Source organism: Sus scrofa, chromosome 9 (genome assembly GCF_000003025.6).
Source record: "Sus scrofa isolate TJ Tabasco breed Duroc chromosome 9, Sscrofa11.1, whole genome shotgun sequence".
NCBI lineage: Eukaryota > Metazoa > Chordata > Mammalia > Artiodactyla > Suidae > Sus > Sus scrofa.
Window position 1 is genome coordinate 33,692,430 of NC_010451.4, and position 16,311 is coordinate 33,708,740.

At 35.7% G+C, this 16,311-nt stretch overlaps 1 protein-coding gene across 4 annotated transcripts in view; it reads right to left on the reverse strand.

The window, feature by feature from the left end:
• DCUN1D5 (defective in cullin neddylation 1 domain containing 5) overlaps positions 1-15,219 on the reverse strand; it is a 33,125-nt gene extending 17,906 nt beyond the window's left edge. Inside the window, exons 1-4 of one of the 4 annotated variants that reach the window (XM_003129809.4) lie at positions 14,792-15,214; positions 12,504-12,595; positions 7,462-7,532; positions 6,958-7,049 (exon numbers count right to left, since the gene is read on the reverse strand). In XM_003129809.4, coding sequence (XP_003129857.1) covers positions 6,958-7,049; positions 7,462-7,532; positions 12,504-12,595; positions 14,792-14,877 — 341 coding nt within the window. In that variant the 5' untranslated portion in view covers positions 14,878-15,214. Of the gene's footprint in view, positions 1-6,957; positions 7,050-7,461; positions 7,533-12,503; positions 12,596-14,791 lie in introns of all 4 variants that reach the window. The other 3 variants (XM_021062713.1, XM_021062715.1, XM_021062714.1) reach the window with 3 other exon arrangements.

Consider the following 16,311-nt stretch of genomic DNA (forward strand, 5'->3'; position numbering starts at 1 on the left):
CCCTTGAAAAGGCAAAAAGACAAAAAAAAAATTAAAAAAAAATAAAATTGGGACATGAAATCTTCAATATCTCCAGTTATCAATTGAGAATATTCAGAAGGTACTGGTAATAGAAGTAACTAGTTACATGTACTCCCTTCCCTGCCATGATCTATCTTAAATAGGGACCTCATATTCTTTGTAGCTATTGAAGCAATGCTTTAATGCTTTGCACTTTGTTTTTCTTTTTTAGTGATGTGACTCACATTTTCACACAAAATCTCCTGCAGAATTTTAACAGACTTGCAATTGAGGAGCGCAAACAAATTAAAGATACCTCCCTATTTTCAAAAGTCTTTTCTCCAGCTACCACCAGAGTTTGAAAATCATAATCATGCCATTAACACAGGGAACACAGAAAAGCATTCCAAAATTATTTGTGAAATAAAAGTATGAATACCAAAAATAAACCGCAAAATAGATGATATATTTATTTAATTACAGAAAGTTTCAAAATTCCTATCTGGGGAAAGGGTAGTGGAAATTGTAGTTCCAACAAAACTGTAAAGTGCATAAGTAGTGAATGACAAGGAGATAAGAATCCAAGAGATTACGATCTTTCCCAAATATTTTACATTCCATAGGTACACGAAGCAACAATATTACTTAAGATGTGATCTCAATAAGCTTAAGACAGAGATAAAGAACGATGTTTCAAGTCAAAGAGAGACCTGTTAAAATTCCAATTTCTCCACTTTCAGTATTTGGCTTTAGGCAAATTACTTAAACTTTTTTGGTCTGTTTCCTCATTTTAAAACCACAAAAACAGTAAAAGACAACCATGAGATTGATTGAGAATCATGCATTAAATGCACAGCACAGTTCTTAGCTTGATATGCCCCTCTTTGAGACAAATGGCTTAAAAATCATCTACACACTGGTGGCTCTGTACAAAGCATTTCATATGATTCTTAATGGCTTATCTAAATTTTTAGTAGACAAAGAATCTAAAAGAAAAACTGCAATTAATGTTTTCTTATAGAAGAGCAAAAAAAAAAACACCAAGATCACAAACTTCCACATTTATTACCAACATCAAAAAGATTGTGAATGGACCTAGCAAAACCAGTGAACATGCCCAAGGAGTTACTAAAACACAATTCTTATATTTTAACCTAGCCCCCAAATAGACTCACAAGAGTTAATAATGATGCCTCTTGGGAAGTATAGAAAAGAATGTGTCCCCTGAACTAAAAAGAAATGCATATTAAAGTAGGTACAGCATGGAAAGTAAGAATAGCATGTTTCTGAGTAACAATCAAAACCACACAGGGAGTTCCCATGTGGCATAGCAGTAATGAACCAGACTGATAGCCATGAGGATGCAGGTTCCATCCCTGGCCTTGCTCAGTGGGTTAAGGATCTAGTGTTGCCATGAGCTGTAGTGTAGGTTGCAGACACAGCTTGGATCCTGTGTGGCTGTGGCTGTGGTGTGGGCTAGCAGCTGCAGCTCCAATTTGACCCTTAAGTCTGGGAACTTCCATATGCTGCAGGTGTGGCCATAAAAATAAATAAATAGAATCACACAGATTTTAGGGAACACTGGCATTATATGATAACAATCTCCAAGGCCACTGGAGTGGAAATGGGTTTAAATTTCAACATTAGTATTTGAAAATTAATTTCTTGAGTATTGGTAAACATATAATTAACACGTTAGGCCTCTGAATTTCTCCTTCATTAAAGACCTTTAAAATGAATAGAAATTTTCATTTATGTATTAGATCTAAGTGAGGTTCTCTTCTTTAATCAGTAAGTCCCAATAAGAATGCTGTAACACACTGACATATAACAGAAAGAATTTTATTCACAAAGTCATGGATTTAGGACTTTGTCTGAATCAGGTCTATCGACTAGAATCATACAATTAATCCATCTCGGGGAGTATCTGGAAATGTGGAGAGAGGGCATTTTGAAATTGTCAAAATGACCCTGGGAGAGAGCAAAGAAGAATGCTAGTGGCAGTTAGTACTTGGGCCCAAAATGCTAATTAAGCGAATGATAATCACATGCCACACACATTGTAGCATCCAATCTACTCAACTCTTCCACCCCTACCAAAAAAATTATATAAATGTTTCCCTCCTCCCTCCTAAAGAAAGTGAAGCCAGTCAAGCCTTTACTCTTCAAAGTCCATGGCTCATCATGGAGACCACAAGGTGTACAACTTGTGGTCTCCTGGCAGATAGCTTAGTTACTATTATTCTTGTCAGATGCTATCCTTTTGCTTCTTTTTTTCATTATCATAACCAAGTACAGTCTTTTCAAAGTTCTATGCTCACAATTTTCTCTAAGAGCATGGTATTTTACCTCTGCTCCAACAACAAACTTTCAACTACTAGATATGAGAAAATTTCTCAACTCTAGTAAGATATGCCAGAATAAAAATTTTCAAGTATCCTTGGAATACCTGCCTCTATAGATGCAAGGAAGAAGATCCACATGCAACATTCTTTTTTTTAGAGCTGTACCCGTGGCATATGGAAGTTCCCAAGCTATGGGTTGAATCAGAGCAGTAGCCACAGCCTACGCCATGGCCACAGATCCAAGCCATGTCTGAGACTTACACAGCAGCTCATGGAAACGCCGGATCCTTACTCACTGAGCAAGGCCAGGGATCAAATCTGAGTCCTCACAGATACTAGCTGGGTTCGTTACTGTTAAGCCACAATGCCAGCTCCCACATGCAACACTTTATGTGTAGTAGCACACTTGCATCTTAGCAGGAATAACACCCATAGTTTTCATAAGGTTCTCAAAAGTCTATGACCTTAAAACATTATGGAAAACTACACCAAAAACTAACCCAAATCTTTGATGATTCCTGTGCTCAAAAATCTCCGATGGCTTCCCAAGCTAAATCACAAGGTTTAAACTCTCTCAACATATTAGTCAAAACCTGGCATAAGGTAGCCATTAGCCCAACTGTCTTGAATTTAAAACTATTCTGTCAACCTTCTTTACATACCTTTTGATTCTAGCAAGCTAGACATACATTTTCCTTTTTCAAGGCTCTACTCACAACTTCCTCTTGAAGCATCATTTTCCTATATCCTCAACTATCAAAATCCTAATCATTCTTCCAGGTTCAGTTCAAATGCCACACACACAAGTAAAGACTCTTCTGTCTACTCAGCTCAAATTAACCTCATTAGCAGGCATGCTTTCATGGCATTGTGTACTTTTACTCTAGCACTTGTCACATTCCACCTGGATTCATGGTTACAGTACTGTTAATGCCTTCCCTGCCCTACTAGAACGTTACTAAGGGGCAGAAGCTATGTCCTATGCCTCGTGATTACTGGTGTGCCTTTATCTAAGGCATAGTACCTTAGATAAAATAGGTGCTTAATATAAATAAATTTCTACTAAATTAAACCCAATTTGAAGAGAAATTTGACTATTACTAAACAACGATGAAGATGATATAGAGCAAAATATCTTAAGGGATATGGCAATTACATTCCTGAAACTTATCAAATGGCTATTCTAGTTTAATTATATACAAATTCATACCCATAAATCACTTCACACAAAAAGACAATTCAGTTACAGAAATGTATGAATAACAGAATTAAAATAAATAAATGTTTTTTAAAAAGTATCCTGAAAACTGTTAAACATTATAAACTAGATTTTAATTAACTTTGACTGTGGTAGTCTACCAGCCTTGACCATAGTGTATGTTTTAACCACCAGACTGTTTCTATTCTTTAGCAGAGCTCTACTAAAGTTTTCTAAGGGTTGAAATTAATTTAAAACAATTGATAAGTACATTAAGATGATCTAGGAACTATCAAATAACTATGCCCAGGTTAAATAAAATCCTAAAAATATCAAAATATATAAAAAGAACCAAGTCTGTGAAATTTTACATTTCATGATTATTACATAAAACAAAGTATACTAGATCATAAACTATAATTTTTTTACAAAACTAAGACTTTTTTGTCTCTCATGGTTTACATTTTAAACTATTTTATTCCTAGCAAGTTTTTTACAAGAAGATTCAGGGAGTAATAAGACTTAGCCAATTGAGAGAAGATACTTTGTTTTCACATAGCAATCTAGATTACTGGGGCGGGTGGGGGGGGGGGGGCAAATATTTTCCCAGTCAAGAGTGCTTGCCTAATTTTAGTAGCTTCAAGGCTCTACAGCACAGAGATCTAGGCAGACAGGCAGGGGATAATAAATGAGTGAGAGAGAAACCTCCTGGTCAATTTTAAGTGCTAAATAAATGTTTTCATTTTGCAAATCCTGTGAACTTTCTGTTGGAAAGACATGCTAATAAGCAACATGTTCATGGGAAGTCAATTTCCCTAGCATATATATAAGGCCATATACTGCTAATTATTCAAGATTAAATACTAGAAATGCTCTATGTTTACATATTTGTTATACAAAGGCTCTTTATAGAATGGTTATTCAAAAACATAAATGATTAAAAACTTTTGGTTTAAAAATATACAAATACTTGTTAGCTGGGATATTCAAAAAAGCAATATACAAGGAGTTCCCTAGTAGTCTAGTGGTTAGGACTCAGCCCTTTCACTGCTGTAGCCCAGGTTCAATCCCTAGTCTGGGAACTGAGATGCCATATCAAACTGGTGGACTTTGTGGCAAAAAAAAAATTGCAGTATACCGAAAAAGTGAAAGGAATAGTACAAAAAGCAGCTATAATGCCAAGTAAAATGTCTTACAATTAACAAGCCATGTGACAAGCAATATAGATTTTAATAAAACAGACTGAACTATATATGAAACTAGTTTATATTTTTTGCATACTCTTGTATATTTTATCTTTCTCTAAAAAGCTAATTAAATGGTGGGAAATAGCTCAAAGAATTTCCAAATCAACATTTTAATTTGGCATGTTATGACACCTAAATGAATGGCAGAATTCAGTCTTGGTTATAAATATGATGATTTAAAAAGTTAATAATGAGCCTCTATTTTAGAAAGAATGCTTATATACATTCATACATACATACATACATACACAGACACAATATAATGGTGCAACAGGCAGTATGGCAGACTGATAATTAGAAGATTTAAATTACAGGTTGTAGCTTTGCCTCTAAGGAACTATGTAAACTTTTTTTTTTTTTTTTTTTTGTCTTTTTGTCTTTTGTTGTTGTTGTTGCTATTTCTTGGGCGCTCCCACGGCATATGGAGGTTCCCAGGCTAGGGGTTGAATCGGAGCTGTAGCCACTGGCCTACACCAGAGCCACAGCAACGTGGGATCCGAGCCGCATCTGCAACCTACACCACAGCTCACGGCAACGCCGGATCGTAAACCCACTGAGCAAGGGCACGGACCGAACCCGCAACGTCATGGTTCCTAGTTGGATTCGTTAACCCACTGCGCCACGACGGGAACTCCTAAACTTTTTTTTAATAATGATTTTTATTTTTTCCATTATAGCTGGTTTACTTTTTTTTTTTTTTTTGTCTTTTAGGGCCACACCCGTGACATACAGAGGTATGGAGGTTCCCAGGCTAGGGACTGAATCAGAGCTGTAGCTGCCGGCCTACACCACAGTCACAGCAACACCAGATCCGAACTATATCTGCAACCTACACTACAGATCACAGCAACGCTGGATCCTTAACCCACTGAGCGAGGCCAGGGATCAAACCTGTGTCCTCATGGATGCTGGTCAGACTCATTTCCGCTGAGCCACAACAGGAACTCCACCATATGTAAACCTTTTTTTTAATGCATCTTTTTAAAAATTTTTTAATTATCGTTGATTTACAGTGTTGTCAATTTCTGCTGTACAGCAAAGTGACCCAGTTACACATTTACATACATTCTTTTTTTCACATTATCCTCCATCATGTTGCATCACAAGTGATTAGATACACGAACCATGTAAACTTTGATAAAAATTTTCTTCACCTGTTTTGAGTCTCAGACTCATCTCACCTATAAACAATGAAAATGAGAGGGGTGATCTTACGTCTTATTCTAGAAATTATGGTTCATATGAGTAAAGGTTTTTACACTGAACAAATATATATGTGTATATATATTTATACTATCTAAATGTCAATGCTGGTAAAAAGGAGAACTACAAAACATTAGACACTGAAAAATTCAAATCTAAATAGTTAAGTTCCATATGAACAAATACACTTAAAAAAAATATAACCAGGTATTTTGAAATCTAAGGACAGGCAAACAAGAAGTAAAGAACGGTTAAGTATATTAATAAAAGTATAATCACAACTTGAAAGGCCCCATTTTTGGCTCAAAAATACTATAAATTAATGCTTGCCCTAACTACTTTAGAATGTTGATTAATAACAATAATGCATGAACATCAGGAAATGACAAAATATAAAAATTACTAATTGACTCTGAAACTATGCACACTTTACACTGGAAAGCCAAAGTCAGATTATTTTTATAAAGAAGCAATTTTATAACTTGCTTTTGTTCTTTATGAGATTCATTTGGCAAAAAAGAAATGATAAAAGTGTCATGTAACCCTCTTCAAATTTCTTTTTTAAGGATAAAACTGAAGACAGAGAGGAGGCCCCAGAACTTAGGACTGCCCAAAGAACAAACTCTTCATGTAGTAGAATTCTATATTCTAAGAAGGAAGGCTCTTACCACTCAAACATCCTATAAGTAACTTGAATCATGAACTGCTAATTCACCCAACAAAACTTAATGAGTTTTAATAGGACCATACTTAGGTTCTTTCTTAGAGAATATGAAAAAAAGGGTAGCTATTCATTTTGCAAAGATCACAATATAAATTCTGTCAATCTCAAACTGACTGTTACAGATCAAACCAATTTGATTAATTTAAGGTGAAACCTTACTCCTGAAAATTACAAAACACAAAATATCAATTAGGATCTTCAAATAGGCCATCAAATTTGTTTTTTAAAAAAAATTCTTACTGTAATGAAGTCATCCCCTTTAACCATTCTTCCTTGGTAAAAAATCCCATGCTTTCAGCCTCCAATTTCCACGCTAAAACTAACATAATAATCTGGAAAGAACAGAACATAAAGGATAGGGGAAAAGTCAGCAATAGAGATAATCATGTCTATTTTTATAATGGAGAGCATTTTTATACAAACTATGTCCATCCTTCAACTTTATTACAGGGTACAATCTTTGAAATTATTAACTCTAAAGAAATTTAAATGGGCCAATTTCTTAAAAGCTAAACGTTCTAACAGTTTCTGAAAGTAGAATCTCTTAGTCTACTGCAAATGACATTTGTATCAAGAAAAAGCACACATGCCCAACTTAAACTGATTTTAAAAACCTAAATAAAAATCTACAATATTCATGAAGAAACAAAACTTTCTTATAAGATTAAAGTGTTCCAATTTTTATAAATTTATGAATATGCTATACCCCACTTGTATTCCATTCTACTTAGAAATAAAACATACATTTTCAGGTTCAACACCAATGTCTTCACAAAATTTTTCCATTCCTTCTGGCCCTACAACTTCATCAGGACCTTCAAAGACAAAAATAATTTATATATTTTATTGTTATAATTTAATATCAACATAAAACATAAGCCACTGTGTTAAAGGCATCTATGGATATACCATAACATTTTCTGCAAACAACCAAATTTGAATTTTGACATATCTTTAATAAAGCAAAATATCTATTACCAAATTTAAAAATTCTAAAATACTCTTTAAAAGCATATTACAAAATAGAATTAAGAAATAAAAAACAAAGTAACATTAATATGAATCACTAGGTTGTATAATAATTGAACCTATCCATTAAAAAAAAACATTTACTCAGAACCTCCTCTGAAGAAAATTTTTGGCAATGCATGAATATAAAGACGTATAAGAATGTTTGAGCTGCTTCTTTGACTAAAATGTGCCAGTACCAACCCATAATTCAAGACAGTAAGCAGAGGAGAATATCTGTTTCACACTAAAAGAAAAGGTCATTCATTAACCTTCTGAAATACCCAAACAAAATTTAATACTTTTAAGATACATTATGAAAATTATGACTTAAGGAAATGGCTACATAGAGAGTCCAAAATGAGATATTTTCCTTATTATCTGGTTCTAAAGCAGACAATAAAGCATGAGCATTATGTCACCTTAAATAAAAGTTTAACCCTTCCTTAGCTATGTCTTATCCTAGTCCAAAAATTGAGGAATTTTTCTTATTTTTTCCCAATTCTCATATTTTTTATGTTATCAGATTGCCCATGCAGTAATTACATCATTGCTAGGCCTCTTTTGTGACTCAGTAAGAATGAAACAAACTATGATATGGATGAATTTTGAAGGAATTGTGCTAAGTGAAAAATTCTGAGAGAGAAAGGCAAATACCATATAAGCTCACTTGTATAAAGAATCTACCAAAAAACAAACAAAACAAAAACCCAAATTCAAATATAGAGAACAGATTGCTGGTTGTCAGAGTCAGAGGTGGACAAAATGAGTGAAGATGGCGAAAAGGTACAAAGTTATAAAATAAATAAAGTTTATAAAATAATTATAAAATTAATTATTTTAATAAAATATTATAAAATAAAGAAGTCCTGGGATGTACTGTACAGCATGGTGACTACAGTTAATAATACTGTTTTACCTATTTCAAGGTAGCTAAGAGTAAATCTTAAAAGTTCTCCTCATAAGAAAACAAAATTTGTAACTATGTGTAGTGATAGGTGTTAACCAAGGCTGTGGTGATTATTAATTTAAAACAATACAAAATACAATGGAAATATGACAGAAGCACTTGGCTTCTGAAGATACAGTTTTCAAGTACTATTGTTTAAGTAACTAAGAAAAACTTGTTTTCTTTTCTTAAGGACTAAAAATATTCCAGCTTTATAAGTCACAGACTAGACCAAGGCTGCTCAGGTGGCATTTTATGTAGCCATCATTAGTTCACAAGCACATTATGAAACCAGTGTCCCATGGTTTCTCTTAATAGAAGAATGTTTGTGACCAGTAAAGTCGTACTGTCTCAGATGAGGTCCAGGCTGCTAATACGATGTTAACACATGGTCTGAAACAAAAACTGCTTTTAAGTTTTTTGGTTTAAATAAGTACTGCACTAATTTATGCAGTGAGGTGTTAAAAGGTGATGGGGTGGTAATTATAGGAAACTTTCACTTCCTAATATATATTTGGAGGTTTTTTAAATGAAAATGTGTTAATTATGTAACTTAAAAAGCACATGTATAAAATTAAGCTGTTAAATAACCAAATATGCATCCTTACATTATGTGGTTTAGATCAAAGTGAAATAAGATAAGAAATTTAATGGAAGAAACCAAAGGTTTTTTGTTTAGGCATGATGGAAATATATCCTAACTTTTTCTAATGCAACAAGAAAGCAGACTTGCCCTCAAAGCTGTCACCGTTAGTAATTAGAAGAGAGAGCTGAAGAGTCATGTGAAGAAGTATCAGTTACTGTCATAAAATACAGCCTCCCTAGCAAATGGGAGGTTAGCCATTAAAAATTTGTTTAGAATCAAGTTAAATTATATCATATAGAGATATAAGATAAATATAAGACTTTCTGTAAATGTCAACTGACTTTCACAAAGCAATGCCAACAGCATCAATCTAAATCCAAAAGGAGGTCTATAACAATGTTCTTTTCCCCAGATGGTGTATTTATTTATGCTTCTGGAAACAAACTCTTCCGATAAAACTACTCCCAGATAAAACCTCTGGAGCTGGTAAAACAAAGTTTCCACTAAATTTACGAAGCTATGAAAATGACTTAGTTCACTCTATCAGCTGGTTACTTTATTAGAACTATGCAATTCTATTTTTTTTTTTTTTTGATTCTTCGTAAAACTTTAAAAGTACCTTTTCACTGTCTATGCTTTTGTCCAGTAATAGCAATATTACTGAATCCTTAATAATGTAAATATCACTCAAGATGTGAGGTCTAATCAAAGGGGAAAACTATCAGGCTTATCACACATGACCTATATTAACAAGATTTGTGGTAAAATATTTTTAAAAGAAAATCAATTTTCTGATGTTTTAATAACCATAAAGAAATGTTCCCAGCTACATCTGCAGAGTCTAAAACTATGCCAACCATAGCAAATGCTCAGGAAAAAAAAAGAAAAAAAAAATCTGTTCAACGAATGACACAGCACCTTCAACATAAGCTACATAGGGGCTATATTATCATTTTGGAACAGTATTGTAAATATACACAATCAGTAAATCTGAAGCTGCAATACTATTACCCTTTTAATAACAGCCAACTAATATTGAGCTCTGACCCAAGTGCTAAGTGCTTTACATGTACTACCTCAGGAAGCACAATTATTGTCTGCATTTTAAAAAGGGACACCTTAGTTACTATTTATTTGGCAAATAACTGGCACCTCCTTATCAATTGGTCTCTGCCCAAAGTAATCTCCAGAGAGGTCTTCCCTAGTCACCTTATTTGAAAGTCCATCCAAACTATCTAATTTCTATCCCCTGTACCATGCCCTATTTATTACTCCTATTATCCTCCACATCTGTCATTATCTTGCCTACCCACTTATTCACTGTCTTCCCCACTAGCAGGCAAGTCCCCCAAGGGCAGGGATCTTGTTTGACTTGTTCATCATTATATTTCCAGCACTTAGCATAGTGCCTGGCATACAACTGCACAATAAATATGAATCATTCAGTGATGACTGATTCATCACTCAAGTACACGTACTAATATTTTCTTTGTAAAAGAAAAACTAGCTACCATGTACATATTTTAAAAAGAATTTACAAGATGGTAGTAGTTAAAAGCATAGGTTCTATGGTCTAAATGACCTAGGTTTGAATTTAGGCTCTTGTCATTGTCTGATCTTGGCCAAATTACTTTAAGCCTCAGTTTTCTCATTTATAAAATAAGGGTAACACCACCTACTTAGCAGAGTGGTCATAAGGGAAAATTATACAATTAGGATAATTTTTGGAATAAAGATAGCAATTATTTTGCTGGCTATTAAAATATTCTAGTATAGGAAATAACTGTTTAATTCAAATCGTATGCTACACAGGAAAAGTCCCTATGAGAAGTTCCTGTGAGAAGGAAAAAAAAATGACTGATTAATTTTATAGTATCTACTTTAGGTGAAACAAGATGAGTAAACTTTTGATTCTATATCATATCATTAATACCAGTAAAACTGGCATTTTGAATACTGGGTCAACATTTTAAATGGAGGTCAAAAGAAAATGAATTCCCTCTATTTAATTTGGGTTAGTGGTTATCTTGGGATGCCAGTAATAGCAGTTTTTCTGGTCCAGAAAGAATCTGTTCTGTTACTAAACAATTTTTAAATTATACTTTTGGGATTACTCATCTGATCCCAACAAGGAAGTTACTGTCCCCCAAAATAGTCTTATTTTCCATACAGTGAACATTTAGTAAACTTAAACCTTAAGTTCAGAGTGCATTTGAGACTTTATCTTGATTAGCACTAAATATAAGGCAATGACGGCAAATACACTGTTTAATCTTAAATAAACACTTAGAATGATAGTGTTAAAGGGGGAAAAAATAAAACAAAACAATCCAACAAAGGAGGCAAGTAAAAGAAAGGAAACGAGTTGGGGGTGGGGAGCTTTAAAATCAATAATTCCAAAAGAACAAAATCATTCTAAAGGAAAAAAAAAAATTCATATATGTTTACGATGTTAGTTATAAATAATAAACAAGTATTCATTTTCCTCTATTTCCTTAAACTCTTTGGCCTCCTCCAAGGCTTTGACTTTTACCTCTAAACTATACTCTTCCCTAGGCCTAGAAATTTGCATTTAGTATTTATAGCATTTAGCCTAGATTCAATTAGTTTCTTACAGCTTTCCCTGATACTTCCAAGGCTGGTTTATACATTCCTCCTATGAACTCTCATAATGTATCTTCCTAATATAACATACATTAAACTGTACTAATATCAGTCTATTTACTTTCTTATTTATTACTGCACCTCAAGTAATTGTCTAAACAGCAATTATATTAAAGGGTACACGTGTTGTGCAATGATATATGTTAGTTTTAAATCCTTTACTAGGTCCCCCAAAGGTTTCAGCAAATGTCAGTTTATGGTTCAAAAAATTTCAGAAGAATATTGGAAAGAAAAACAAGAACCATATTTTATATAATTTATAAAATGTTTATTACACACTGTGTTTTCCAGAATATCACTCTACTATAGCCAATGGATGTAAATTAATAAGTGAATCTGTTTACATATTCTACTAGCAGTAAATGTTTCACCCCCTCAGTAAACAAACACTGAATTACATAGTTAAAGAAATTATCAGCCTGAAACAGCATGGCCTACCCATGAGCCTCAGTGTTGACCCTGATTTCAGCACACAGCACTAACATACAGCAGGCCTGCAATAAATAATTTGTTAAATGAATAAACCAAAAAAACATTTTAAAGCATGTGACTGATATCCTCTAATATTAATTTCATTACCTGCATACTCATAAAACCAAGCCAGGCACTTCTTGCTTGAAAAATGTTCCTCTCCACTTATTAGTCTAGCAGGGGGTTGGGATCTGCAATAGCTTAAAAAACACACAAATGCCTAAGAATTTTATCAAGTCTCAACTTTCAGTGAAAAGCTAAGTTCCATATGAACTACTTCAATTCAAGCCAAAGTATTTTTTTTTTTAAGTTGGTGTCACAGGAAAAAAACTGGAGTTGTTAAATATTTGCAAGTTGAAACAGCAATCTTTACATAAAAATTCCCAGCTAACAAAACCCAAATTCTACTTTGCTCACTATCAAGTTCCAAAAAAAATCACTAAAATTATTTCTCCCAGATTTCAGAAGACCACACACAAGTTCAACCCAATGGTCTCAATGCAGGACTGATAACTAGAAAAGTATACATCTTTACAGTGATTCTTCTGCTGATTTGCATGGAAATTAGATTTGTGTATAATTTGAAAACAAATATTACTGTATAGTTTAATACAGTGAATCAATATTTCTGAATAATTTATCTAGAGTTATTTATCTGTCATCTACCAAGCTTAAATATTTTTAAACATAAAAGCTAATTTAGGACCTAAGGGTATAATTAGATTCCACAAATTTAAAAGAAAAAAAAAACTGTATTAGATTATGGTCCAAATAATTAGGCCAAAGCTATTTAATTCCAGATTTCCTTTATCTTTTTCACACAATCATTAAAAGTTGGAAAGTTCATAAATGGCCTCTAGGATTTAATGAACTTCAGAGAAACTGTTCTAAAGAACTCAGTTACAGTAACACAATGACATAGGAATGCTAAAACTTCTGCAACTGAATAATGTAATGTAAAACAAGAGTGCCATTTGGGGGGGGTTAAAGGAGAAAAAAATATAGATTTATTGCTTTGCCAGGCAAAGGGGGCCACAGCAGGCTGATGCTTTAAAGACTGTGCCCCCCTTGGAATGGGCGAGGAGGTGGAAGTGTGCCATATTTAAAATTTTAAGTTGATAGAGCAAAGTATCACCTGAATTCTAATAGTACTGACTGCTCAGCCATTTCAATGTGCTTAATTTAAATAATTTTGATACATTATACAATTAAGATGTCTACAAGTTAAAGTAATAAAAAAACTAACTTGCATGTTCCATAAAAATATGAGCTAAAACTGTGTCAAATTCTAGTATGAGTTACTATTAAGAGGTATAGGAAAACAGTAGCATCTTTCACAGAAATAGCCCAAGAAATACCCTTGGGCTCTTTTGCCAAACTCAGTAATGAGGAAAAAATTCAATAAATTACAAAAAAGTTTGATGCAGACTAAAGTCACTTCCCCACATTTTAAGCAAATCTCTCTTTAAGGAGAGCTCTATTATTATCTCCTCTCTATAACGTTGGCTACTTTAAATGGCAGTATGTAAAGTTACAGTAAGTGCCAACCGCCTATACAGTCAAGACATACAATAAGGGTATTTTAAAAACCTACTTCTCACACTAAATTGCAATGATTTTTTTGCAGCACGCAGTGCTGTACTGCCTCAATGACATGTTACAACAGGATCAAAGAACTATATAACTACAGCTCTGCTTTGTTTTCTTTTTCTCTAAGAGGATACGCAGAACAATGGCTCTCGAACTATTAATATTTATATTGAGAGCTAACAGCATCCTGATGCCTAGAAAACAAAACGCAGGCAGGGCCTTTCCAACTTTGCACAGGGACTTAGTGCAGGTGGAAGCACTATACTGCCAGAAAATAGGGCGCCTGTTGGGATGGTCCGGGTTAGACCACTCCAAAGAGTAAATTTGGACGTCAATTATAGCATAAGGAACTTTTCTTTCTACCATACTCATGGCAGTTGTCAGGTCACGATCCCTCTTGCTCTGCTCCTTTCTTCACATTCTACAAAGAAATTCTAGAAGTGACCCTTGCACGCACGGATCTGTACTCACTTCTAGGTCTGGAAGGAAGGCGGGGCAGGGATTAAGGGAGAAGGGGGTAAGGGGAAAGAACGCAATCTGCCTAAGCATTCTTATTTCCCCACATTCCCAGGCACGTAGACTCCAACATGAGGCGACTCTCGGAGTACCGGCGCCAGCGCTACAGCACACCCACTGAACACGAGGTGGTCCGAGGTAGACTCGCGCGGCTCTGCACCTCCCACCTATCTTTAATCACAGCAGCTTACTTCTCCCCAGCCCGAGCCCCAGGAACCCGGCCCACCTCCTCCTCCTCTTGCCCTGCAGGAGAGGAGGAGGAAAGACTGAAGGGTGGGGGAAGGTGGTACCTGGAGATTTTACACTTTTTGAGGCTTCCGTCTTCCGCTACTGCAGCTGCCACCCCAGAGGATTTCCTCTTCTTCTTCACCGGCATCTTCCGCCCTCCCCGGCAGGGCGGGCAGGGGAGCCGGGGAAGGGGGTCGCTGTCCACTTAAGACGCCTCAGTGCTGGCACCCGGCTCCCAGAGACAGCAGCAAACGAAGGAGCAGAGTCGCCGGCCCAACCCAGAGCGGCCCAGCCCGGCCACAGCCCTCTCCCAAGTCCCCTCCTCGTCCTTCTCTTCTCCAGGCAGCGGGTACTCTTCGCCAGTGGGCACTGCTGCTTGGTCACACCGGGAAGAGAGAACGCGGACAGCGCGGCACGGCCACCAGTCACACACTCCAAGAGCAAGAGGTTCAGCCTGACCCGGAAGCGGATCGCACGCGGCCGGAAGTGACGCGCCGCAGAGCCAGTTGCTGGGAGGGGCGTGGCTCTGGTCGGGTGCAGCTACCTTTCCACATGCCGGATTCCCCTGTATCGCAGCCACGAACGGAGAATTCGGGTTTTATTGATTTATTAGCCGCCTTTTGTCAAGACTTTTCCGAACTTTCTCACGAAACTTCCACCAGCACTAATGCTGATGCTCGTCCCCCCCCAAATGCCTTATGAAACCACTAATCCTCTGCAGTTGGCCTGAAAATAACCTGGTAAAGTAAACCGAGTTTCACTTCTCACCTCTTCTGAGTGGTAACCTCACGTTAACTGTTCTCCACCCGCTAAATGCTTGTTTCTTTATGGGCAGGCCATCAGCCTCCCACTCCCCCACCCCCACTTCGCCTTCATCTGGGACCTCTGCTTATCACTTTTCCCCTACTTAGCTCTAGCATTTCTCTTTCACAGAGCTCACCCTTCAGGGACAGTAGGTGATCGCTGACCTGGTAAAGAGGAATTTGAAGGACAATTCTAAAGGACTTCCCCTTACAGACTTTATTACCCAGAACATTTGTAATCAATCATCCACCTCCACATCTATGAAAATATTGCTTATAAATAAAGGTTATCACATGTGAAGATTATACAGTAGAAAGTTGTTTTAGTATGTATGTAAAATAAGTTCACATTTGCAAACTAACTGTATTGGTAGAGGATTAAGAGTCATTTTAAATCTAATAATAGTCAATTTGGTTCTAGTAACTTTAACATGCTCATCTGGCCAATCAGAATATCATATTACTTAGTGCCATAAATTGGTTGAGAATGGACCCATGATCCATGCCAAGCCAATCAGTGCTAATGACATGAGATTGAAGCATTAGAAGCAACTTAATTTCCTATGGGCTTGAACCTGAGAGGAGGTGGAGAATGAAGCTGAAAGTCAGAAGAAATCAGAATGAAGACACGATTCTGGAATTTTCTGGTCCATGAGCCAATAAACCTTATTATTGTACTTATGCTGTTAAGGACTCTGTTGCTTAAAACCAAAAGAATGTTGTTCTTGATTCTGTAATCTTTCAACCCATTGAAAATACTTGAGGCAGGAGTTCCCTGG